General features: G+C 45.4%; 1 protein-coding gene across 1 annotated transcript; it reads left to right on the top strand.

Moving 5' to 3' along the window:
• Positions 1-1,411: 1,411 nt before the first annotated feature.
• LOC138979737 (uncharacterized) lies at positions 1,412-26,739 on the top strand. Its single transcript, XM_070352478.1, has 5 exons — positions 1,412-1,630; positions 8,181-9,705; positions 11,626-11,870; positions 15,205-15,522; positions 24,290-26,739. Exons 1-5 carry the CDS (start codon positions 1,423-1,425, stop codon positions 24,949-24,951), a joined length of 2,958 nt encoding a protein of 985 aa, XP_070208579.1. The 5' UTR covers positions 1,412-1,422; the 3' UTR covers positions 24,952-26,739.
• The last annotated feature ends 191 nt before the right edge of the window (positions 26,740-26,930 follow it).

Raw genomic sequence — 26,930 nt, forward strand, 5'->3', positions numbered from 1 at the left:
AAACTTGCAGTGAGTCATCACCGACAATATCATCGATGTTCAGCAGACCAGCAAGGGTACTGTGATAATTTTTACCACATACGTACACACACACACACATCTTACTATCAAAGGGACGTAAGTGGTGGAAAATATGGCCGACGACAAGGAAAGTGAGAGTTATGTGGAACCAAACTCTTCACATCTGAGACAATAGGAAGCGTTGAAATGAGCAAGCGGTTGCAAGCAAATGAATGTTAGTGTTCTTTTTCCGGGGCACTGTCACAAGCAAAAGAACCAGCTTTTATTCTTGAGTGCTCATTGTCCTTAGACCAGGACTGTAATTTTACGAATGGCCACTTTTATGCTAATATTGTTACCAAGTTGCCGGGTTAGTGTAAGCCTACGTGATAATCATAACAAGTAAGGCAAAACGTTATAGACAAGAGTATTGAAACATTAGGGTGTATGCGCTCACATTTTGAAAACAAAATAACCAGAACAACATTTTTTTGATGCAAAGTCAGTATACACTTGACCCGTTAGTTGTGTGTGCGTGTGTGTGCGCTGGGTTTGTTATTCGTAATCATGGTGACGTTTAGAAGATTTCCCGACACCTGCTTCCACCTGAGTCGTTTAAGTGCTAAACATTTTTTTTTGGACATCATAATGACGTTACGTTGTACCCCTGCACTGCGTTCCAAAGCCCAATAAAAAACGGTTTGTTCCAGCTGTTGGCATACTGACATGGAATCCAGGCAACAGGGAGCTGCTGGTGCAGGAGGGTGTTCTCCCCTACCTGGAGAAAAGCTTGGTGAAGTGCGTTTCTGAGAACACGTGTAAAAGTAGGGATGACGCTTTTTTCCTTGGAATTGTTCTGTGTTTGCGTTATCTCATTTTCCGCCTTTGATGTGTACGATCTGCTTCTTTGTGGACAGAAATCGAAATAATTTTCGTGGGTTTTTTTTTACACACCAATGATCAAATGTCATGCTTGTTTGTTCTTATTTTGGTTGGATTCCATCTGTTATGGTCGAAACCCACATTCGGTTCATTGATTTATTGCTAACTATTACACTCGCACGCACACACAAACACACACACACGCACGCACACACACACACACACACACACACACACAAATATACACACACACACACACACACACACGCACGCGCTCCCCCTCAACACACTCATTGTCAGGAATGCATTTGACTTCCCGATGAAAAATATCGTGCGTGTATCAAGTTTCAAGAATTAAATTTCATGGATTTATGTACAGTAGAAAAATGACGTACCTACGTGACATAAAATCATCATGGAGTCGACACAAATAACTGTTCACAAACATTTCTCTGATAGGAAGTGATTGTAATAAGGACAGTCAGCAGACAAGTGATATCTTGCAGTGGTCTGGTTTCAGAATGGGTAACGTGCGCAAACATGGTGATTACACTGCTTAATCTGGCCTGTGCTGACCGGAACAAAGCGGAGATCATGAAGCACAAGCAGCTGCTGGATTCCTTGTTCAGCATCAGCATTGACCAGTCTCATAGTCACCGCCTTAATTGCATTGGAAGTGCTAAAAAAGCGCTATCAAAGTTGGGTATGAATCCACAGGACATGCAGGATGATGGAACACGACGTACAGGTGAGGAAGAGCTTTCAGACCTGTTTGTATATTCTGTAATCCCAGCGAAGCTGGAGGTATCCCGTGAACGCTATACTGTAATCGATTTGAGAAATGTGCATACCGAATAATACATGATAAAGAAGGATTCTTTGTGCCCGAAAATGGGCCACAGTTGGAGATGGAAGTTCACCAAAAATTGGGACCATACTCCCAGCTAGCAAGCTTTCGTCGGCCGACTGACGATTTCAGTCGGGTGACGTCGTCAAATGTCGTGTGTCGACGTCCGTTGTCGCGCCGATATAGTTTGCCTGTGTGTAAAACTCGGCAAATGTACGTAATAAACCCCGACATCGGCCCGACGCAATGTTGCTGTCGATAAAAATATGCAGAGTTACGGGAGATAACAACTTGAATTTATTATCATTATTTTAACATTTGTTACGTCCCCTGTTCAAGCGTCGGGAACGGCGTGACATGACTCTGCAAATGCGAAACTAAATTATTCATATTTGTTGACTTTTTCACATAGGAGTAGGATAATTAATTGTAAGTTTTGTTTGTATATTTGCAATCAAATACAGCATGAGCTCAAACCATGAGTTTTACATTTTAAAAATACGCCATCATATATACTTGAAATACTCTTATAGCTTTCCTTACGGTACAAACAAGATTGAGTGTGAACATGGCCGGCTAGCTGCTACTTTCCCGCGTGACCGAAGTTTATTTGTTTTCTTAGTTCAAGTTAATATCGAAAGAAGAGACATTCTTGCGAATGTTGTACAGCACATTGATGATATGTTATCCGAGACGAATGTCGCCTCGGGATCTCAATCTGAGTGCTGGTCCCAGTGCCACGTGGTGGCGGTGATAGTTGACAAGTTAAAATTGTGTAGCCAAGGACGGATGGAAACCTACAGGTGTGTTCAAGCTGTTAACGTCAACTCGAGGTCAACCGACGGATCCAGCGAGTAAGTGATTTTGGATTTTCTTGCTTTAATGTTAGTTTTGCTGTTATACAGTGGGGGGGGGGGGGGGGGGAGTACATACTGCTGTATCTGTATATGTAGATGTAGGTGTTTTGTCCTGTTACAGTGGGGGGGGGGGGGGGGGGTGGAGTACATACTCATGATACTGCTGAATCTGTAGCTGTAAGTGTGGTTTGCACTGTTACACTTGGGGGGTGGGGTGTATGTATACTGATGTATCTGTAGCTGTAGGTGTGTGTATTGCATTGTAACACTTGGGGGGGGGGGGGTACATACTGATCTATCTGTAGCTGGTGGTGTGTTTTGCACTGATGCACACTTGGGGGGGGGGGGGGTGTACATACTGCTGAATCTGTAGCTGTAGGTGTGTTTTGCACAGTAACACTGGGGAGGGGGGGGGGGGTACATACTGCTGAATCTGTAGCTGGAGGTGTGTTTTGTACTGTTACACTTGGGGGGGGGGGGGCGGTTGTACATACTGATGTATCTGTAGCTGTAGGTGTGTTATGTACTGTTACAGTAGGGGGGGAGGGGGTTGAACATACTGCTGTATATGTAGCTGTAGGTGTGTTTTGCACACGGGGGGGGGGGGGGGGGGGGGTTGAACATGTACTGCTGTATCTGCAGCTCTAAGTGTGTTTTGCACTCTACACGGGGGAAGGCGGTGGAGTGTTGTACATACTGCTGTAGGGAAGTTTTGTACTGTTACATTGGTGGCAGCGGGGGGAGGGGGGTGTACATAATTCTGAATCTGTAGCTGTAAATGAGTTCTGTACTGTTGCAGTGGGGGGGGGGGGGTTGTACATACTGCTGTATCTCATAATCTGTAGCTGTAGGTGTGTTTTGCACTGTTACACGGGGGGGGGGGGGGGGGGGAGGGGGGTTGAACACACTGCTGTATCTGTAGCAGTAGGTGCGATTTGAGCTGTTACAGTTGGGAGGGGGGGGGGGGGTGTACATACTGCTGTAGCTGTAGGTGTTTTTTACACTGTTACACTTGGATTGGGGGAGGGTTGTACACACTGCTGTATCTGTAGGTTTGTTTTCCACTGTAACACTGGGGGGAGGGGGGGGGTTGTACTGCTGTAGCTGTAAGTGAATTTTGCACTGTTACATTTGGGGGGGGGGGGGGGGGGGTACATACTGCTGTATCTGTAGCTGCATGATATACTGCTGTAGCTGTACGGGGAGGGGGGGTACATACTGCTGTAGCTGTTAGTGATTTTTGACTCACATGCGAAGCAAAAGTGAGTCTATGTACTCACCCGAGTCGTCCGTCCGGACGTCCGGAAAACTTTAACGTTGGATATTTCTTGGACACTATTCAGTCTATCAGTACCAAATTTGGCAAGATGGTGTATGATGACAAGGCCCCAAAAAACATACATAGCATCTTGACCTTGCTTCAAGGTCAAGGTCGCAGGGGCCATAAATGTGTTCTAAAAAACAGCTATTTTTCACATTTTTCACATTTTCTCTGAAGTTTTTGAGATTGAATACCTCACCTATATATGATATATAGGGCAAAGTAAGCCCCATCTTTTGATACCAGTTTGGTTTACCTTGCTTCAAGGTCACAGGAGCTCTTCAAAGTTGGATTGTATACATATTTTGAAGTGACCTTGACCCTGAACTATGGAAGATAACTGTTTCAAACTTAAAAATTATGTGTGGCACATGTTATGCTTTCATCATGAGACACATTTGGTCACATATGATCAAGGTCAAGGTCACTTTGACCCTTATGAAATGTGACCAAAATAAGGTAGTGAACCACTAAAAGTGACCATATCTCATGGTAGAAAGAGCCAATAAGCACCATTGTACTTCCTATGTCTTGAATTAACAGCTTTGTGTTGCATGACCTTGGATGACCTTGGGTCAAGGTCACATGTATTTTGGTAGAAAAAATGTGTAAAGCAGTTCTTAGTATATGATGTCATTGCTAGGTTTAGTTGTTTGACCTTGACCCTGAAGGCCAAGGTCATGTAAAGGTCAAGCATGTGAGTCGTATGGGCTTTGCCCTTCTTGTTTATACTGCTGTAGCTGTACGGGGAGGGGGGGTATACTGCTGTAGCTGTTACAACTTAGTGATTTTTGCACTGTTACAGGGGGGGGGGGGGTGGAGTACATACTGCTGAATCTGTAGCTGTAAGTGTGGTTTGCACTGTTACACTTGGGGGGTGGGGTGTACATACTGATGTATCTGTAGCTGTAGGTATTGCATTGTAACACTTTGGAGGGGGGGTACATACTGATCTATCTGTAGCTGTAGGCGTGTTTTGTACTGTTACACTTGGGGGGGGGGGGGGCGGTTTGTACATACTGATGTAGCTGTAGGTGTGTTATGTACTGTTACAGTAGGCGGGGAGGGGGGGGGGGGGGTTGAACATACTACTGTAGCTGTAGGTCTAGGTGTGTTTTGCACTCTACACGGGGGAAGGCGTTTGAGTGTTGTTCATACTGCTGTATCTGAAGCTGTAGGTATGTTTTGTACTGTTACAGTGGTGGCAGCGGGGGGAGGGGGATGTACATAATTCTGAATCTGTAGCTGTAAATGAGTTTTGTACTGTTACCGTGGTGGGGGGGGGGGGGGGTTGTACATACTGCTGTAGCTGTAGGTGTGTTTTGCACTGTTACTAAGGGGGAGGGGAGGTGTACATACTGCTGTAGCTGTAGCTGTAAGTAATTTTTGCACTGTTACACTTGGGGGGTTGTATATATACTGCTGAATCTGTTGCTGTAGGTGTGTTTTATACTGTAATACTGAGGGGGGGGGGGGTGTATACGGCTGTATCTGTAGCTGTAGGTGTGTTTTGTACTGTTACAGTGAGGGCGGTAGGGGCGGGGGGTTCTACATACTGCTGTATCTGTAGCTGATGTGTTTTGCACTGTTACACTGGGGGGGGGGGGGGGGGGGTTGTACACACTGCTGTATCTGTAGGTTTGTTTTCCACTGTAACACTGGGGGGAGGGGGGTTATACTGCTGTAGCTGTAAGTGAATTTTGCACTGTTACACTTGGGGGGGGGGGGTGGTGGTACATACTGCTGTATCTGTAGCTGCACCCAGCCAGCAAGACATTAGCGGCCGATAGTCGGCCGAACACCCTTCAAAAAGTCGGGCAGGTGACGTCAAAAGATACGACGCGGGTGTTGGCCCGACTAACTTTTGCAAAGAGGCAACGAGGAGGCCGACAGGCGGCCGAACACCTGTACTATGGCGGCACGCATCCGGTCCGATGTTAATCGGCCCGATGGCTTGTTGGACCTGCGGCCCGACACCTTATGCCGACATCGTCCCGATGTCTTCCCGCTGAAATCGATATCTTCCCGATGTCGGCATAAGGTGTCGGACCGCAGGTCAAACAAGTCATCGGGCCGATTAACATCGGACCGGATGCGTGCCGCCATAGTGCAGGTGTTCGGCCGCCTATCGGCCGCCTCGTTGCCTCTTTGCAAAAGTTAGTCGGGCCAACACCCGCGTCGTATGTTTTGACGTCACCGGCCCGACTTTTTGAAGGGTGTTCGGCCGATTATCGGCCGCTAATGTCTTGCTGGCTGGGGGTGGGTAAAATTGGCGCCCCCATTTTTTGAGCAAACGCCACCCAAGGCTGCTTTGGACGGGTAGAAATTCCGTAGTTTCCAAGTCTATGGATAAAGCTCGCGTAAGAAGAATACGTCACGGTCGAAAGTCTTTGACGTCAATTAATGCATCATGACGTCATGCCTCCCTGTAGTCTTTCTCTCTCGCGCGGTGTGTGTGTTTGTGTCCATTTTGTGCACATGTGTTAGTGTTACTGTTTGTGTGTGTGTGTGTGTGTGTGTGTGTGTGCGTGTGTGTGTGTGTGTGTGTGTGTATGTGTGTGTGTGCGCACGCGTGCATGAGTCTGTACTCGTGTGTGTGTGAGTGTGTGTGGTGTGTGTGTGTGTGTGTGTGTATTTGTGTGTGTATGTGTGTGTGTGTGTGTGTGTGTGTGTGTGTGTGTGTGTGTGTGTGTGTGCACGCGTGCATGAGTCTGTACTCGTGTGTGTGTGTGAGTGTGTGTGTGTGTGTGTGTGTGTGTATTTGTGTGTGTGTGTGTGTGTGTGTGTGTGTGTGTGTGCGCACGCGTGCATGAGTCTGTACTCGTGTGTGTGTGAGTGTGTGTGGGGTGTGTGTGTGTGTGTGTGTGTGTGTGTATTTGTGTGTGTGTGTGTGCGCGCACGCATGCATGAGTATGTACTCGTGTGTGTGTGTGTGAGTGTGTGTGTGGTGTGTGTGTGTGTGTGCATAAGTGTAAGTGTGTGCATGTATGTGTTTTTGTAAAGGTGTGTATGTCCGTCTCTGTCCATATGTGCGTATGGGTGTGTGTTTTGTGTGTATGAAGTTTTTGTGAGAGAGTGAGTGAGTGCGTGTGAGTAAGTGTGTGTATGTGTGCGTGTGTGACTTGGTGTGTGTGTGTGTGTGAGAGAGAGAGAGAGAGAGAGAGAGAGAGAGAGAGAGAGAGAGAGAGAGAGAGAGAGAGAGAGAGAGAGAGAGAGAGGTTTGTCTTTCGCTGGGGTATGCAGTGCCTTGGCGTTGCACATCTACTTAATTTTTTATATTTTAGAAATAGTGTTTTGTGGTTAGACTTTGAAGAAACTATCATTTAGGCTACATACTAATTAAATACAACGTGAAGTATTGGAGTTAACCGGTAATTACCTGTAATTTACCGGTTGAAATGAGAAAATACCGGAACAAAATTGGCTCCTGGTATGACTTACCGGTTGATTTTTAGAGCTACCCGGTGTTTTTTCGCTGGTAAAAAAATCATCATCAAAATCGCTTGCAAAGCACACAAATTCGCGTCATGAACCACCCGCGTAAATTCAACATAATGCGTTCAATGATCTGTATGTTGATGCGTTCCCATTGTTTCCATAACCGCTTCGATCAAGGGCAGCTAAATAAAACGTGAATGTAAACAAATTAAACAGAATTCCCGCTATGAATTGCCATACAAAAAACCCACTAAACAAAACAAAACCCAGCAACAACTGAAGAACAATCCCCCATGGACCTTCCATGTTTCAAATTCATTAATAGTATATTTTATTATAGGAACTTTGCGGTCATTTTTCCCCTGCACCACCTGGCATTCGCCCCTTTTCTGTTTGTAGCACGCCTTTCAAAATGCAATGCTCACTTCCTTAATCTGCGAGGAAGCAAAAGAGATAATACAAAATAAAATGATGTGAAAAGGGAAATAGACACGGAGTTTTTTTTCTCTCCAGTAGGTGTACAATTAAAACCGACGTAACTGTGCTACGCGAGCCTTTAAATCAATACCATTCATTTAATGTTTCGTTTATCAACAACAGGTTTTAAAGACAGAACAGTAACATCAAGTCTTTATTTTTCTCTTTAAAGACAAGTGTACATGAGTGGTCGGTAGAATGAACGACCGTTTCATTTTACTAGTTATTCAAGGCTTAATTATGTGTTAGGTATTATGACATGGTACATCCGTTATCATTTTAAATGCGTCAAACTTTCAACAATCAACTACATTGATTATTATTATTTTTCTTGCATTTTCTTATCTCTCCTCTGTAGGCTTACTGGACATGAGCAGCGAGACTGAAGACTCAGGGCGCCAGATCCCAATGTCTGCTCCACAGAGAATGGATAGCACGAACAATGACCTCACCAGCTCCTTGCCCAATGGTTCCCCAAATCTCTCCATTAGTGTGGAGCTAGAACACATGCCTCACAGTGGCTCGACCTACAGCATTCAGCCTGGAAACATGACAGGCAATCTGACACCAAGGAGCTTGCCCCAGTTAATGTCCCCTGACTTTATGCCTCATGGAGCTATGTCAAACAGCAGCCAAACTAATCATGCGCCTCCCCTTGTCAATCCATTTCATCGCCCACCTTTCCGGATGCGTTACAGTGTGCCATCCAGCGGTCCAATAAACAGCTTAAACGGAATGCATTATGGTAGCTTGTCAAACAACGTCCAACTGAGCGATGTGCCTCCATTCACTACTCCAGGACACCTACCACCTGCCGCCAGGATGCCTTTAAACGTGCTTCCCGACGGTGGGATGAACGGAATTCCTTATGGAAGCATGGCAAACACCGCCCGACCCTGTACTGTCCCCCCAGCTGGCGCCCACGGCAATCTGCCACCTGCCATGATGAATCGTACTGTGCCTCACAGCGGTCTGACGAACAGCGTGCCTCCTGGGGGAATCCAGACCAACATACAGCCAAGCTACGTGCCTCATCTTCCTCCAAGCAGCATGCCCAGTGATTGTCCGGCCAGAAACACGACAGACAACCCCCCAGCAGCAGGCAGTATGTCTATCGATTGGCAGACGGCCAGTTTCTCAAACAGTATGAACGGGATACTGAACATGCAAAATTACATACAACCAGGTAACGTGCATTCTGGAAACACGCCAAGCAGTGGCACACATTGCATCATGCATAATAACCATGGAGATTTACCTTACTTTGGGATGACGGGGGGAGCACCTGTTCTGGGGATGATGGGACATGAACCGAACACTACGATGCTCCCTGACCCAAGGAATGCTCCAAAATCCATCAGCGGCAACATACGCCCAGAAGAAGAGACATTGAATGTTGGCAGCTCTCAGGTGGGGTCTTGTACGCAGATAGACCCAAACAGCAGCAGCACTGTTCCAATGGATAGTGACATGGATAATGAGCAGCTAAGCACCATTGACAGCAGCAGCATCAGACCCATTCCCAGTCTGCCCGTGATATCCAGGACAGAAAGTCTGAGCAGAAGTTCAGTGATCACCACTGCGCCTTTCAGCGGCAACACTGCTGTCTCTACAAGCAGGTCTGCCACAGCCAAGTCCTCCAGTACCGACACTGTTCAGCAGGGGTCTCTCTCTCCAGGCCCTAGCTCCACCGCTGGAAATTCCAGTTCACATGCACCCCCTGCTATTTCTATGTCCACGACAGGAGGTGGACTGCCTTCGTCCTCCACTTTTGCCAAGCCTTCAACTCCCATCGTGCCTGGTAGTGGACCAGATTTCAGTGTTCTCAGCCCTTGTGAAACCTTGAATTCATACAACCCTCCGTTACCGCTTTACCATGAAAGGTAGGTCCAAAAACTTGTGACGGTATTTTATATTACTTTCTGCAAGCACAGCTTAGATGATCCATCCGTTGCTTTCCTCTTGATGAATAATTCTGGGGAAGCATTGGAGGCACTACGTAGAGGTTACATGCCGAGTCTCAGTGAATATTGCAAATAATGGTCGAAGGTAGCGGATCATGAAAAATGCGAGCTTCAGCGAGCTTTTTCAGGACTTTTTTCATTTTCATTTTCATTTTTCCTTACTTTATTGTCCCATCGCTGGGAAATTCGGGTCGCTTCCTCCCAGTGGAAAGCTAGCAGCAACGGAGTCGCGCTACCCAGGTGTGTGCGTGTTTAGGTGTATTCAGCCACCTGCACTTATGGCAGAATGACCAAGGTCTTTTACGTGCCATTGTGATGACACGGGGGTGGGACATGGCTTCCGTCTCTGGGTCTGCACATAAAGTTGACCCGTGTCCGTCCCGGCCCGAATTCGAACCTGCGACCTTTCGATCACAAGTCCAGTGCTCTACCAACTGAGCTACCGGGCCCCCGCGAACTGAGACCATTATTTTTGATAATCACTGAGACGAGGTATATAACCTCTTTATTCCTCCTTTCTTTAGTTAATCAAAGAAAAGAGGAGTTTTTGTGCTAAAGTTTGATCGAATCCTATTCCCTCAACCAATCTGTTGTATAGTTCCGTGAAAATCATTCAATTCTGTTAACACTTCATGTCAGTTTCCCTGTTTTGTACTAAAACCAAGTAGGCTACACAGTTACGTTAATTGTTATTCTGCTGTGGCCGTAAAGGCAGATATTGTGTGTTCTGTTCATGTTTTGGTATCGCTAAGGAAATTTTATTTCATTAAATAGGATTAAGCAGACGAACTCTTGCACCCGAGTTTCAACGTTAAATACTGTATGAAGTTATTGGGGGGGGGGGGGGGGGGGGGGGCAAAACACTGTATGAAACCGCTTTATGTTCTTAACATTGATGGGATGTGTCCGTCGCGATATAAACTTGAATGGTTGAAAACGACGTTAAACACCAAATAAAGAAAGAAAGATGGGATGTGTGCATTCGGTTGCGTGTGATCTGTTTATAAAATGAAATATTGTACAAAACTGACCGTCGGATTGCAGTCTTTCGGTCGAAGAAACCGTATGCAAAGAAATTTGAAAGAGGAACTACTCTTGTCGCTAGACACAGTGTGAGAGTTACTTGCCTTGGAACTTGCTTGCCGGGTGATTGTTAGATTTCGAGTCAAAAAACAACCGAACTCATGGATTTTATATGGAGATTCATGTGTTCAAGCCTGTAGGTGCTAGTTTAAATGCGGCACGTTCGTTTTGTTTGCTCCAGAGATGTATATTTTGTACATTAGAGCGTTCAGAACTTTTCAGTCGCAAAAGTAGTGCCGACACAGAACAGCTTATTAACCCATGCGCTGTCGAGGATTCAGGCTGTTGCTGGCTCGTTAATTGTTTGGTTGCTGGATGTTTATCGAAAAATAACCAGCCCTTCAAGTTTACAGAGGTAAAGAAGCAGAAGGGGGAATAAAGTTTGGATACAGAAAAAAAGGTCTGAAGAGGAACGGGCAGACAAGGTCCACAGAACATTTTGGAGAAAAATGACATGTAACATGCTGATAGCCAACAAAATATCACTTAAGTTTAAATCTGTGAATTGTGTTTTTTTCTTTTTTCGTTCTTAAAGGCCCACTCCGCCTCCTGTAAACCCTCAGTTTCCGATCACAATCAACGCCAGACGAGAGTACCTAGGGTGTTCCCTAGCGGTAAGCGTTCAAACGAAAGTGTGTTCGTACTGTATTAAAAAGCCTGACAGTGTCTGTAATCGGAAACTGATGGTTTACGGGAGGCGGAGTTGGCCTTTAAAGCATGTGATGCTCATACTGATTTTTGTTTGTGTGTACCAAGCAATCTGTACACGCCCTGTCCACCGTCAGTGAGCAGCGAATCAGCGTCCACCCCGCGCTCACCCGACCAGCAGCATAGCATCACATCGCCTGAGTCCAGGGGATCGTTCACATCTCAACCATCACCAGGCCACGGGGTAACAACCTCGGAGCATGCGCAGGAGGGATTCAGCGCCCCTCCTTCTCCGCCTCATTCTGGATTGCCCCCTGCTATGAATCAGGAAGGGTCCAGCCTCTACAGACCAGGTCAGTACAGTGAGTTAAGGTCAAGCTTACCTATGGCCTGAAACGATCCCAAATCGCCCCCAACACCACACGTACGGGTACGGTGGTTGTAATGATGTCATCTCACACCAGGAATACCTTAACAATTCCAGGTTGATAAAAGGACAACAAAATACTGCTTGTTAACTGTTAATGAAGAATACGGAACAAATAAAAGCAACGTTTGAACCCTAGAGCCTTTTTCAGGTACATACACAAAGTAGAACAAGTCGCGTGAAGCGTATATAAAAACATTTATAATGCTGCGTCGCTCACAAGAAATAACGGTTTTAGGTGTGACGAAAAAAAGAACAGGGCCTGTCACGTTTCAATATATCACATACAGTGATTATGAACGGTTTGTTACTTCTAACTAACTAACCACACCACGATCCACTCTCACAGTCATACAAATAAATAGAATCAACAAAAGTATAAGTTTCAGACGCCTGTTTATGTAATATCACGCCACCTCCCTCGAGACTTAACTCCAAAAGATGTTCTTTTTACGTTCAAAACGTAAAATAAGTGGTCACTGACAAAATGCCAGTTAAAGTATAGAAAATGATAATAACACGCTGATCCCGTGTATAGTTAGGAAAGTCACTGTTCTGCCTAAAAGTGCTAGTTCATGCAGGTGTCACACACCCCACGTTATCACCACTCGAGTGTAATCATAAATACAACAGATGACTTGGTGGTAAGAAGGGTGCAAAAGACATGGTGCACTTAGCTTTTTGCCACTGAGTGGGCGGCCCGTGATTAGTCTATAGTCTCCACAACTGCTCCGTTGAATGTAGTGCCGGCTGGCGTGGCAACGAAGCAGGGAACAGTGGAGACATCAGGCGCCTCACTCAGTCGCTGAAGGTCCTCCCCGTAGTCTACCAGAAATAGTAGAGTTGTAGCTGGTAGGACGACGACAGAGACAGCAAATCACCAGTACATCAGGTTAGCAGGTTACATCATACCGCGGACGATCCGGTTACAGCATCCCGTAGTAACGTAGAAAGTAGTTGGTAGACGTAGGCAGTTGAAATACAGCAAGCAAAAGAAGGCTGCAACAAAAAGCATCGGTGCACTAAACATGCCACGCTACCCCTCACACACCACCTTTAAACATGTCACCTTTACATATTTCATCGAGCACGTGGGCCTGCACAAACGAACTTTTACAACAACAAATCAGCTATTTTCTTTCCTTCTCTCCATATCTGCAAAAAACATATACAGATTAGTATTTTAGCGTCACAAAGAGCAAATTATAGAGTATTTCATTCCACAAACACAGACTCGTCAACAGCGTTAAATAATGATTTATTACCTCAACAGCCTAATGTAGGTAGCTCTCTTTTTTAAGCGAATCCGCTTCCTTTTGAATGGCTTCTGCTCGTCAGCGAAAATACCGCCATCCCCCTCTTGCGCTGAATCCTTCATGGGTTGGAATTCCTTCCCCGCTCAGCCTGCGAAGAAACTTGACGCCTCGTCCGTCAGCCAGCATGTAAACAGTGAGAAGGCGGTCTCTACTTGAAGTTCCTAGAAGCCCTACTGTGCAAGCAGAACGGCACGTTGATATACAGTGAAGTAGTTAACGTGATGAAGTCCTTCAAACTCGTAGGAAATAAGACACCGACGCTTCTCTCTCGCCGCTGTGTTTCGAGTGTGCCGTTACTTGTCTCACACAGACAACCTTGACAATATCACGTGACTCACCTTGTCACGTACCCAGTTCAGTTACCGTCAGTTTTGCCCTGACAGCAGAAATCACCCACGTGAAACCCTTGCAACAAGAAATCCCCGTGTTTCGGCTATGCTCGGTCAGCTAAAACCCCGGGGGTTGACAGAATGCACAGGCGCTTTCTGTCGCAACTCGAGAAAGGCACCCCACAGAGTGACACTTTCTCGATCCATGTCACTAAATCGTGACAGGACCTGAGTACGGTGATAAATACAAGACTTATTTTACAACCATTTGAAAAATACATACATCCCCCGTGGCTGCCCGCATAACGAAATCGTTTTTCTCGTGTTTGAACTTGCCAGTGTTATAGCACAGAGCAGAGTCCGTCCCGCACTTTGCTTTGTGTACATCACGTGGCCACCCAAACACCCGCACAACGCAACATTTTCACGAGAAAAACACTTTTATTTGTTTGCTTTGTCTGTATTGCACATTTCTGTTTGCATTTACCACTGACGCACCAAATTGTATACTTTAGTTTGCAAGTGAATCGTTATCATACAAAATAACGTTATCACGAGACGAACAGAGATCTCAGAGATCGTCTGCTTTTCAACTGTTTCGCGCAAATCGTGTAATATCTATTTTTGCGGAAACCTCCCGAAGAAATGCAATCTCAGCGGCTTCCACTTGCAACATAGTCGTGCTTATTTGGAATGTGACGTCCTGTTCTTCGTCAGTCACACCTATCTCGAAAACTAAGCGTCGCACAGAACCAGTGCCCTTCCATTATTAGTCAAGATCAACACCACAAAAAAAATCATCGCCGAGACTACATTCAGATAGTCCAGGCTAACCATACCGAAGACCGAGACGGGTCACGCTCGCCGCCGCAAAGTACGCTTCCGTAGTACTTACTGAACCTATTTTCTTTCATTCTGATTACTTTTTTAGAGTAAACATGACATATCTATATAATTTTGAATTCAGGAGAAGATACGTAATACAATGCAATCAATTTTAAATCTGTTTGCAAACAATTGTTTTATTGACAACTTTAATAAGCAAATTCATTAATTAATGTTCAGGCCTTCAAGCTGAAATGCAATACGAAAGTCCGCGCTTCGTCGAAGAACTTGACCAAAATTTCAACCATTTTGGTAGAAAAATGAGAGTGTGACAATGCTGCCTCATTTTTTACAAAAAATCCGGATATGACGTCATCAAAGACATTTATCAAAACAATGAAAATAATGCCTGGGGATATCATACCCAGGAACTCTCATGTAAAGTTTCATGAAGATCGGTCCTCTGAATCGCTCTATACACACACACATACCTGTGGTCAGTTGAGGCCGACACAAATTCATATTTAGGCGGCCAGCCGAGACTACAAAGTAGTGCATGTTTGTGTCCGTATAGTAAATGATTGATGCAACAGAGTAAGTGAGAGTTATGCGGAACCAGTCTCCTGGCACCTGAGTGAATAGCTATCTTTGAAACTATAATGAACAAGGAGGATGACAGTCGCTTGTTAATTTCAATGCACGTTATTCTCTTGGTCTTGCTTACCAATGACATAGAATCAGACAAGATATAGATGGATAAGAGATGATACTTTTCTGGTGTTTGTTTCAGGCGAACAGAATAACAACTTCATGAAGACCCATGCAGGGGAAGCTCGGACATGCCGGATTATCTTTAAAGCTGATGGAAAACCTGCCGCGCTTCCATCAAACCCTGAGAGTGAGTCTTCCAGCAAAGCTCAGAATCGAGCTCAGAGGACTGTATCCTCTTCAAAATCTTCAAACAAACGTGCCAAGCTGTTGCCCAAACTGGAGACTGTGTTTTCGGACGGAGCTAACTGCCTACCTCAGACAGCTGCATCTTCTTCAAAATCTAAAAACAAGCGTACGAAGCTGTCTTCTAACCCAGTGACTGAGTCATCCAGCAGAGGTAAGAATTCATCTAAAACACCCACATCCTCTTCAAAATCTAAAAAGATACGCGCTAAGCTGTTCCTCTCAGAAAACTGCATGCTCATCAATATCTAATAAGAACGATGAGGCGTGATTTACCAGTCAGCAGTCTTCTCTTCTTCTTCTTGGTGTTCGCAGAGGTTACACAATCAGTCCAGCACTGGTGATAAATGTTGTCGTTTTCTCCAACTCCTGTCGACTGCCGTATAGTTTGGTCTGCAGGGGAGTTGGTGACGGCCACACTTCTTTTCGTTCCTCATCTAGTAAGGGACATCGCTGTAAGATGTGTTCCGCTGTTTGGTCTTCTTGACCGCAGGCACAGGTTGGTGATGGCGCCAGCTTGAACTTTCGGTTCATGTGAGCATTGAGCCTGTTGTGGCCAGTACGCAGCCTGATGAGGTTGACTTGCTGCTCTCTGGACATTGTGTGGTAGTCATCTCTGTTTGTCCTTGGCCTCATCAATGCCTTGATGGTTGTCTTCTGCTCACTAAAGCTGACACTGTTTTCAGGTTGGTCTTCCACGGCTCCTTCTTTCGCCAGCTCATCTGCCCTTTCATTTCCTGGTATGCCACAGTGTGCTGGTATCCACTGGAGGACAACTCTTCTGGTTTGTCTGACCATCTGTAATGCTTTGGCCAGCTGTGGGAGTTTGTCGTTCTCTAGGGCCTGAAGGACTGAAAGGGCGTCCGAGAGGAAGACAACTTGGTAGCAAGGGTCTGCGGAGTCCTGAACCAAGGAGGCGGCCTGCATGAGAGCTTCTGCTTCTGCTTTATAGTGTTTGCCAGTGGCAACGCTGGATGTAGCTGTATGTCCCCCAGGGAACTGGATGAGAATGCCTGCACCTCCATTGAGCACGGCGTTAGTTGCTGATCCATCGGTGTATACATGGATCCACGCCTCTTTTGGGTACTGTTCGTCGATCAGGGCTAAGGTGAGTGCCTGTCGAGCTGTGTCATTCTGATCTTCTCCTGAGGTAACATGTGGAACACTGGTGCAGATCTGGATGCCTGGTTTCTCTGTTGCCTTGGGGGTTTCCTCTTCTTCTTGAGTCAGAGGTAGAGTGTTCTGTGGGAGGACTTCCCTGTACTGTCGAGAAAGTCTCTTGCTCTCGTGTACAAAACTGCTCCGTTTGAGCCGGTTCTTGGTGAGGTTGCTCAGTCTGTGCTTCATGGGGTGGTCGGGTAGGCACTTGAGCTTCTCGGCCTGTACCATAGTCTTGGCTTCTCTTCTCTGACAGAGGGGTTGGATGGTGGTAAGCTTCTCCATTTCCTTGATGGGCGTGGATTTCATTGCACCAGTGATGAGTCGGAGGGCCTGGTTTTGCACACGGTCAAGGGTCTGCAGGTTTGTCTTGGCTGAGGTTGACCACGCTGTGGAGCCGTACTCGAGGTGGGGTCTGATTGTTCCCTGGTATACTGTCTTCAGTATCTTCTCGTTCGCTCCCCAGGTGGTACCTGCCAGCTTCCTGAGTATGGCTAGCTTGCGCCGGGCCTTCGTCTCTGCCTGTGCAATGTGTGGTTTCCAGGTCTGCCGTCTATCAAAGGTGACACCAAGGTACGTTGCTTCTTCATCCTCTCTCAGAGGAGTTCCACCAAGCCTAATGGTTCCCGCTTTCTGCTTTGGCGACAGTGTGAATAGGGTGGTGGAGGATTTCTCCTTGTTGATGGAGACGCACCAATCTTCTGCCCATGCGTTCAGCCTATCTGCCGCTTGCTGCATTCTGTAGGTGGCAGTACTTGCGTGCTCCTCCTTGCACCAGATCACAAGGTCGTCTGCGTAGAGAGCAGCTTTGATCCCCTTGGGCATCTCAGACACCAGATCGTCGATGAAGAGAAGGAAGAGTGTGGGGGAGAGGACTCCGCCCTGAGGGACGCCATGACGAAGGAGGAACTTCTTGCTTTTGGTCTGGTCGACGTTAACTCTTGCCCTGCGGTTATAGAGGTAAGAGCGAATCCACTGGTACATGTTGCTGGACACGCCTTTCCTCAGCAGTTTTACAAGGAGTCCATCTTTCCAGACCTTGTCAAAGGCCTTCTGAAGATCTATCCAGGTGACGAAGACCAGCTTCTGTTCCTGAAAGGCATCTTCAACTTCTTGCGCCAGGTAAGTGACCTGATCTTCAGTGCTGCGGAACTGTCGGAATCCAGCTTGTTCAGGGGCGAGGAGGTTCCTGGATTCCAGGTACCACCTGAGGCGCTCGTTCACAATTCTCTCCAGGGTCTTCACAACACAGCTGGTGAGGCTGATTGGGCGATAGCTGGCGGCCTTCTTTGGATCCTTCCCTTTTTTTAAGATGGGGATCATGATCGCTTCTCGCCAGAGTTGTGGTAGCGATCCTTCTTGCCAGCTGCTGTTGAAGACCTCGAGTAGCTTGTTCTCTGCTGCACTACCAAGGTGGGTTAGCATCTCGTTGGTGATGCCGTCTGGGCCAGGGGACTTCTTCGCCTTTGACATTTTCAGAGCTGAGTGCAGCTCGTGGAGTGTGAGTGGTTGACTCATGGCGTCCACTGTCGACTGTCTGGCAGGTCTCTCTCTTTTCTCTCTTCTTGCTTCTCTCTGTTTCTCGGGGCTAACATGGAGGTTGCTCTCAGCTGCATAGCTTTCAGCAAATTGGTTGGCAGCATGCTTTCCAGTTAGCACCTTCTCGTTCTCTTCTAATGTGATCTTTCCTCTGCTGGTGTTCTCATCATTCAACTGCTTGGTGAGCCTCCAGAGCTTTCTGCCATCCTTCTCAAGGTTCAGAGAGCTTGTTTTCTCTTGCCAGCTTCTCCGTCTTGCCTGTAGCTTCTTTTTGAGAAATTTGGCTTTGGCTTCCTGGAGGCGGATGTTGTTGTTTTGTGACGGGTTGACTTCTGCTTCCCTTCTGGCGTCTGCCAGATCATCATCCAGTTCCTGCAATTCATTGCTCCAGTAGGGCTTATAGTCTCTCCTGGCACCCCTGGGAATGGACTCACGCGCTGCTCTGAGGATGCTCATGTTGAAGTCCTTCGCCACCATGTTGATGTCTCGACCCTCGACTCTGATGTCTTTGGTGAGTTCGCTGGTGCGGTGTCTAAAGAGGAACCAGTTCGCTCTTTTGTAGTTCCACCGTGGGAAGGAAGCTTCAGTGCAGGACTCCATGCCCAGGGTCAAAAAGACTGGCCGATGGTCACTTCCACCTAGCTGTTCTCCGACCTCTCTGCTGGTTAGCTGGTGCATGTCTTCCGTGCAGAAGGCTAGGTCAGGAGTTGATGTAGTGTGCCATCTTCTGGAGTAGAATGTAGGGCAGTCAAAGGGACTGTTCAAAAGGATGAGACCTTTGTCGTCCTGCCAGTTCTCCACCTCTTCTCCTCTCCGATCCAGGTGGTCATATCCCCAACTCTGTGAATGACTGTTGAAGTCACCCACCACGATGAAGTTGGAGGCCTTTGCGGTGATCGTGTCAAGGGCGAGGTGTCTATCATTGGGGCAGTAGAAGTTGACAAGATGGAATTCTGATGTCTTCGTCTGGATTCGAATCACCTGATATTCGGAGTCCTCCATGTGCGTTTCTATCAAACAGGCATTGATGTTGTTCCTGATGAGGGTCAGGATTCCTCCTTTGCTTCGGTCTGTTCTGTCGGACCTAAGGCATTGGTAGCCTCTCACTTTGAAGGACTTTTGGGGTGTCAGGTGCGTCTCCTGAATACAGCAGATGTTGATGTTCTTCTCATGCAGGATATGCTCCAACTCTGTCTTCTTGTTCAGGATACTTTCTGCGTTCCAGTGCATGACCTGAAAAGGTCGCTGCTGACTGGGTTTCTTCCTGGTTGTGGTGGTGCCAGTCACTTTCCTCCCGCATCCCCTGGCGTGACAAGACGGACGGGAGGGACCTCCAGTAGTTGGGGCTGGGTCCCTTTGAGGCATGGGACCCGACGCTGCTCCACCCTGGGGGGTCCTCAATGGGCGAGCGCCATTTCCATCTGTGCTGGTTGATTGTGTCATCATTTGCGTAAGTGCGTGTACCCGTGGTTTGTTAGAATGCGCCGTGCGGCCCGGGTCCTCCGTCTTCAGCATTCGGGGTTTTCTGTCGGGGTTACCTCACCCTTAGCTCATGGCCCGTACGTCCTACCCTGAGAGCACAGGGGGGAGGATTTGCCGGGATCCCACCCGGAGCCAGTTTGGTCCGCGGCCGCAAGCGGCTGATCTCCATATCTGAAGACCGTTCCCCTATCCGCCACCCGGGGACGCGCTGGGTTGGGGGTGGTCGCCCCACTGAAAATCCCACACTGGGTTAAGAAAGATCAGCCTGTCCCAGCCAGTCAGCAGTCATTCAAATGTATTGAAACACGTCTGGTTCTCTCAAACATTCCTTGTTAAACGGGGAGCGGGAGAGACAGACTCACATTGGCAGTGTGAAGGAGAGGGAAAGAGAAAGAGAGAGAGAGAGGCAAATTGAGACAGAGAAACACAGACAGACAGACAGACACTGAGACAGAGACCCAGAGATACTTTGAAAAAAAAAACCTTTGGAGGTTGCAGTTTTATATTAGGACTGTACAATAATGAAGAATGACACAGTTTTATAATGACAAAACCCCGAAATAGTTACATATATAGTTCGCAAAGATAAGTCACAGAAACCTTAGTGGGACAATATATTTACGCAAAGTAAATGACTTAGTTGAAGGCGCTAAAACTGCTTTCTTCTCTGCCCAGATTATAGGTAGTAGAACATGCAAAGAACTTTTTCAAAATTTAAATTCTCTGCTTGGCAAACAGACGGTTTCCAGCCTCCCCACCACCCATGACTCTAAGGACCTGCCAACTGTATTTTCTGACTACTTCACTGAGAAGATCGAAATCATCAGAAATAGCTTTCCTCCACCAGTGGCTTCGCCTCCGGCTTCACAATTCTCTGGTTCTTTGTTGGATAGCTTCACTCCTGTATCTGAGCAGTTTGTTTTGAAGATCTTGAAGAACACAGTGCCAAAGTCTTGTGAGCTAGACCCCATCCCCACCAACTTGTTTTATGAAAACCTTGACCTTTTTCTTCCCATCATAACCAACATAATCAACTCTTCTCTCACTTCTGGCACTGTGCCAATGGACTTGAAAACTGCAGTAGTTAAACCTTTGATCAAGAAACCATCTCTGGATAAAAATCAGTTGAAAAACTATAGGCCTGTTTCCAACTTGCCATTCAATTCTAACATTCTGGAAAAAGTAGTGCCTAGTCAGCTTCTCTCCCACCTTGAAACCAACAACATCTGCAACCCTCTTCAGTCAGCGTATAGGGCTGGCCACAGCACCGAGACTGTTTTGCTTCGGCCCTTCCAGCCTCCATCACAGTAGGTTCTAGTGACATTTCTCTCTCTGATAGTGCTAGGAATCTTGGGTTCATCATGGACTCCCACCTCTCAATGAAACAACACATCAAAAAAGTCTGTCAGACATGTTACTTTGAGATCAGAAGAATAGGTTCCATAAGAAAATTTCTCACTGTTGATGCCACTAAAACTCTCGTTACATCCTGCATTCTGTCCAGATTAGATTACTGCAACTCCCTTCTCATAGGCTGCCCTGACTCCACCCTCCAACCCTTGCAAAAAATACAACACTCTGCTGCACGTCTCATTTTCAGAGCACAGCATCGACAACCCTGCACTCCTCTCATGAAAGAACTTCACTGGCTTCCTGTATCTGAACGTATTAGGTATAAAGCTGCCTGCTTCTGCTACAATATCATCTCTGAATCGGCACCTGCCTATCTTTCTGAACTGGTCTCCCTCTACACTCCCTCTCGCACCCTTCGTTCTTCTGATGATGCTCGACTTCTCCGTCAAGGTCGCTTTAAACGCAAGGCTCATGGCTTCCGCACGTTTTCGTATTATGGACCTCAGTTATGGAATTCACTCCCCTTTCAATTACGTCACTCTCCATCCATTTCATCTTTTAAGTCCAATTTGAAAACTCACTTGTTCCAACAACATTACGGATAGTTCCCTAGTATAGAGTCTGGGGATGTGAGATGTGCATGATGTGTTGTTTGAATCTGACAGTGATTGTATGATTTTTGTATACATGTATTGTTGTCACGCGCTTTGAACTTCTGATAAGGCGCTTTAATGCCCGTTATTATTATTATTATTATTATTATTATATCTAAACTTACAGTTTCATGCTGACAATAACCCCGGGTGTGCGACTCATCGACCTTTCAATCGTCGACCTTATGTGGTCCTTGACCTTTTGCTGTCGACCTTTTGTTGCACTCGACCTTTTGTCAACCTCCACGCTTTGACTTTTGACCAAATGCTCTCGACCTTTCAAGCCTCGATTTTTGGTCTTGGACATTTTGGTTCTCTTCCACAGTTGACCAAATTTTTACACTGAATGCCATTATAGAAATTGCGTTTAGAAAAAAAAGGTGGTAAATTATATGTTTGTTTTGTAGACCTAAAGCAAGCTTTTGATTCTGTACAACGGAGGCACCTTTTTGAGATTATGTGTGAGAAGTGTGGGTATCAGGAAAGTTCATGAATGATCTTGTTGTAGTTTATGATTCTGTTGTTTCTTGTATCAGGGTGCATAATGCATCAACGGAATTTTGTGATTGCCCAACTGGTTTGTGTTTTGAGTCCTTTGTTATTTTCCATATTTATTAACGAGATTGCTTTATTTGTGCAAGAAATGGTATGCATGGAATCCAATTGTTGCTGGGATTGATTGACATTTTGCTAGTACTGCTTTTTGGTGATTATATTGTTTTGTTGTCAGGTTCTCCAGGAGGGCTACAAAATCAAATTGATGCACTGAACAAAATGTGTACAGATTTATGTTTGTATATAAATGTTGAAAAAACCAAGATCATTGTTTTTAGAAAAGGACATTAACTAAAGGGTGTTGATGCTTTGGCAGTACAAGGAAAGTGTATTTGTTCTCCCCCTCCCTCTCTCTATACCCTTCTCTCTCTCTCTCTCTTTTTCTCCTTCCCTCTCTCTCGTTCTCCCTCTCTATCTTTACCCTCTCTCTCTCTCTCTCTCTCTCTCTCTCATCCTCTTTCTTTCTCCCTCCATCTCTCTTGCTTCCTCTCTCTCTCCCCCTCCCTCTCTCTCTCCCCCTCCCTCTCTCTCTCCCCCTCCCTCTCTCTCCCTCTATTTCTCCTTCCCCCTCTCTCTCTCCCTATCCTTTCCCCTCTCTCTCTTCCCGTCTCTCTCTCGAGCTCTCTCTGTCTCAATCTCTCTTTCTCCCCCCCCTCTCTCTCTCTTCTTTTTTTGTCTTGGAAATAAATAAATAAATAAATAATAAATGAATAAATATATATATAAATAAAAAAATTAAAATAAAAAAAAATAAAAAAAATTAAATCAATAAATAAATAAATAATTAATAAAAAATAAATAAATAATTAATAAATAAATTTTTAAAAAAACATTAATAAATAAATAAATAAATAAATATTTATTACATCATTGCTTGATATTCATAATGCATTTTGAAATGTCTTTTCAATTTTTTGACATTTGTTTTGTTTGTTTGTTTGCTTAACGCCCAGCCGACCACAAAGGGCCATATCAGGGCGGTATTTTTTGACATGTTAATTATATAAATTGTATTGTAATTAACTTAACTTCTATTTCTTCTTGTTATTAATCGAGTTACCCTCAATGGGCGAGGGCCGGATGAAAAAAAGCATGTATACTTTGCTTATTCTGTTACCCTCGATAAATAAATAAAGTTCAAAGTTCTCTCTCTCTCTCTCTCTCTCTCTCTCTCTCTCTCTCTCTCTCTCTCTCTCTCTCTCTCTCTCTCTCTCTCTCTCTCTCTCACTTCTGTATGCTCAAGTCTGATTTGGTTACCTGGGGGTTTTCACATCTCATATATAATGTCGCCCCTATCACAAACACTGACCTTACAAAGGGCATCCAATACAACTCGAAAATAATGTTGTGAAATAAGACTTCTCATTCGTAGCGTAGAGCCACAGTGTGTGCTAAGGCTCAGTCCTTCCCATGAAAACAGATGCTCACTATCTCAGTGCGTGTTCATATAACCAACTTTGTCAATATTGAAATTTAAAATGTAGAATTGTTGAATTCATCAAATATACCATTTGTTTGCCCAGTTCAAGAAGAAGGCAAAACGTTGCATGGTTTGTGGAGTAAAATGTGACATGAACATCGAAACTGATGTTTTATACAGCTTAATAGTTGCCTTAGCCTCTTTTCTTAAACATCGTACATTTTCCCTGTTTCATTCTGTCAGTTTCACATGCTTTGCCTCTCTCCCTTTCTCTTTCTTTAACCCTGTCATACGACGCCTCCCCCCCCCCCCCATTGGCTCTCTCCCCCTCTCTCTCCAAATTTAAACCCCTCAAATTATAGACCAATATGTTCTTTCTTCTCTCTTAAAACCTTTGGAAATATATATCAACAAACATCTTCTATCACACTTTGATAACTATATATGACTTAGAAAGGAAACACATTTTCTAATTTCGTTTCTTTCTTTATCCCTGCCATCCGACGCGTCCCCCCCCCCCCCCCCTATCGCTTTCTCCCTCTCTCTCTCTCTCCATCCGACGCGTCCCCCCCCCTATCGCTTTCTCCCTCTCTCTCTCTCTCTCTCTCTCTCCCTCTGCAAATTTAAACCCCTCAAATTATAGACCAATATGTTCTTTCTTCTCTCTGAAAACCTTTGGAAATACATATCAACAAACATCTTTCATCACACTTTGATAACTATGACTTGGAAAAGAAACACATTTTCTGATTTTGTTTCAGACACACGGATAGACAGGGACATGGAAACGGAAGCCTTGGAGACCACATCTGTAACTCCATTGTCTACAACGATCCTCAAGGCCGAAGGCAAACGTCCAAGGCATTATCGAAACCCCAAAGGTGGCGCCTCCAGCCAATCCAAGGTTCCCCCGAGCCACGCTGGAGGTATACTGAACCAATTTCAAAAGTCTGTTCAGAACTGTCAGCCTCCTTTCAAAGTTTCCAGAGATAGTCCGTGCCGTGATGAGGTACCCAGCAACCCTTGCAAGTCCCCTCAGCAGAATTCTGACACAGAACAGCAAAACTGCACAAAGAAAAGGCATACCTGTCCATGCTGCCCAAAATATTTCATTTCTAGGGGTGACTTAAAAGCTCACTTGAAGCAGGAGAAACATTTCAAATGTAAGAAATGTAAGGAGTGCGAGAAGCGATTTTCTTACAAGAAAACCCTCGCCAAGCATGTAAAAGATAAACACGACCCAGAGAACGAGAGTTCTTACAAGTGTATGGTCTGCGACAAAGAGTTTGGCTGCGAAAGATACATGAAAGAACACGAGAAGGTACATGAAGAACATGCATACGAAAGGTACAAATGTAGAAAATGCGAGAAAGGATTCCCTTACAGGTCGATCCTTAACAAGCACATGAAATCATGCAGGTAAACATTGGTCACGTCACTCTTTTAGTGCTTCCTGGGTGTTAATCATGGTCCTGTAAAGAACTCAACAGCCCGTTGAGTACATGAACCAAAATAAACTTGGCAAAACAACTATTGCAACCTTTTTCATCTCATTCAAACTTCTATGCCATTAAAGACTCGAATTGGCTGTTTGGCACGCTTTTTTGATTAAAGATTTCTTTTACAGGGGTCGCGTGACCATCGTCCAAATGAGGGTCACCCCAAAAATCAACCTGACAAAAACTTAACGTACCAATGAAAAAAATCAGAATAAGCATAGCTTGACAACTTTCGCATTTGAGGAGAAATTAAAACTTATCTACTATCCTGAACAGGTTGTGCAATGTGCCAACTACTTGCAAGCTTGTTTGGTCTTTTGTATGGCGGCTTGTTTGTTTGTTTGTTTGTTTGCTTAACGCCTAGCCAACCACGAAGGGCCATATCAGGGCGGTGCTCTCTTTGACATATAACGTGCTATGGCGGCTTGGCACTAACGTGTTGCTTTGTTGTTAAACATTGCATTCTCTTTTTAGTTGTAGTTACTCACATTAAAGGCACAGTAAGCCTCCCGTAAACCATCACAGATACGGTCAGGCTTTTACACACAGTACAAACACCCTTTCATTTAAACACTCACCGATTGAGAACATCCCAGGTGCCTCCGTAAAGAGCGAACAATTTTCAAAGAATTTATTTTTGCGTGGTTTATCTTACCCCTGAGCCATCGTGAACCCGTCTGATCCAGTTTCCCTTTTTCACAATGTAGTCGTCAGTTAGTCATTTAAATGCGACTCGATGTCAGCTTATCTACAATAGCACGTTTTTATGCACGAAACAAACGGCTGTGGTTCACAAGAACTCTAGCGATGGCTTTTGACTGTTGAGAGGAACGGCGATATGCACTAAACTGTCTTCTGCTACGACCCTTGCGTGACCCTGCTTCCGGGCTTTTCTTTTTTTCAAACTTTCACAACTTAGAATTGTACTGATCTTGTCTTGACGAAAAAAGAATTCTTTTATGATTAAAGAATGTTTGTGTAACAAGCTGTCAATTTATTATTTAGATTTTAAAAGTTAGGTCTAGCGCAAAAACCCACCACGGTCCAAAAACATTCTGATAATCATCGATCCACGGCTATCACCAGTTTACATCGATAGAATGAGACCCGAAGGGAAGTAACTCATTTTTGACCTGAGTTCAGATTGGGTCCAAAAAGTGTTCGAGACAATCAGCAAAATTAATTCTTTAACAAGAGGCGAAGCCTTCAAGGCTCACGTAAGAAATCGACAAACAGTAACACAAACTCAATCACTCCGTCACACATACACACACACACACACACACACACACACACACACACACACACACACACACACACACACACACACACACACACAGTAAGCATAGGTGAAACTGTGCAAGAAAGCGAGACCCTGGATCTGCCAAGTAGTCTCGGCCCGCTCACAATAACAATGACCGAGACTTTCAGTAATTCCTTTGCGTGACGTCTAACCCTCTTACGTCATAATGTGACGTCTTCAAATAGTTTCTATCACACACGTCGAACACTTTTGACCGAGACTGACGTAATCCATAGACTCGGAAATGTTAAAGTTTCTATCACAGACATACACACGCACGCACGCACGCACGCACATACGCACATACGCACATACGCACGCACGCACAGACAGACAAAGTTACGATCGCATAGGCTACACTTACGTAAGCCAAAAAAATTGCTCGCTCTTTACAAAGGGCACCTAGGATGTTCCCGTTTGGTGAGCGTTCAAATGGAAGGGTGTTTGTACTGTGTGTAAAAGCCTGACAGTATCTGTGATGGTTTACGGGAGGCTTACTGTCCGGGAATATTCATAACAGCCGTCCAGCACCAAAACGAGGCGCCATTGTTGTTAAAGACCAAGTCCACGAAAATATATTCTTTGATAATTGTGCTTGCC

Source organism: Littorina saxatilis, linkage group LG11, assembly GCF_037325665.1.
Source record: "Littorina saxatilis isolate snail1 linkage group LG11, US_GU_Lsax_2.0, whole genome shotgun sequence".
In the NCBI taxonomy this organism is placed as follows: Eukaryota; Metazoa; Mollusca; class Gastropoda; order Littorinimorpha; family Littorinidae; genus Littorina; species Littorina saxatilis.

Coding starts and splice junctions, on each gene's coding strand:
- LOC138979737 (XM_070352478.1), top strand. CDS start 1,423: ATGGTGATTACACTGCTTAATCTGGCCTGTGCTGACCGGAACAAAGCG. Junction 9,706..11,625: donor TTACCGCTTTACCATGAAAG/GTAGGTCCAAAA, acceptor GTGTGTACCAAG/CAATCTGTACACGCCCTGTC. Junction 15,523..24,289: donor GACTGAGTCATCCAGCAGAG/GTAAGAATTCAT, acceptor ATTTTGTTTCAG/ACACACGGATAGACAGGGAC.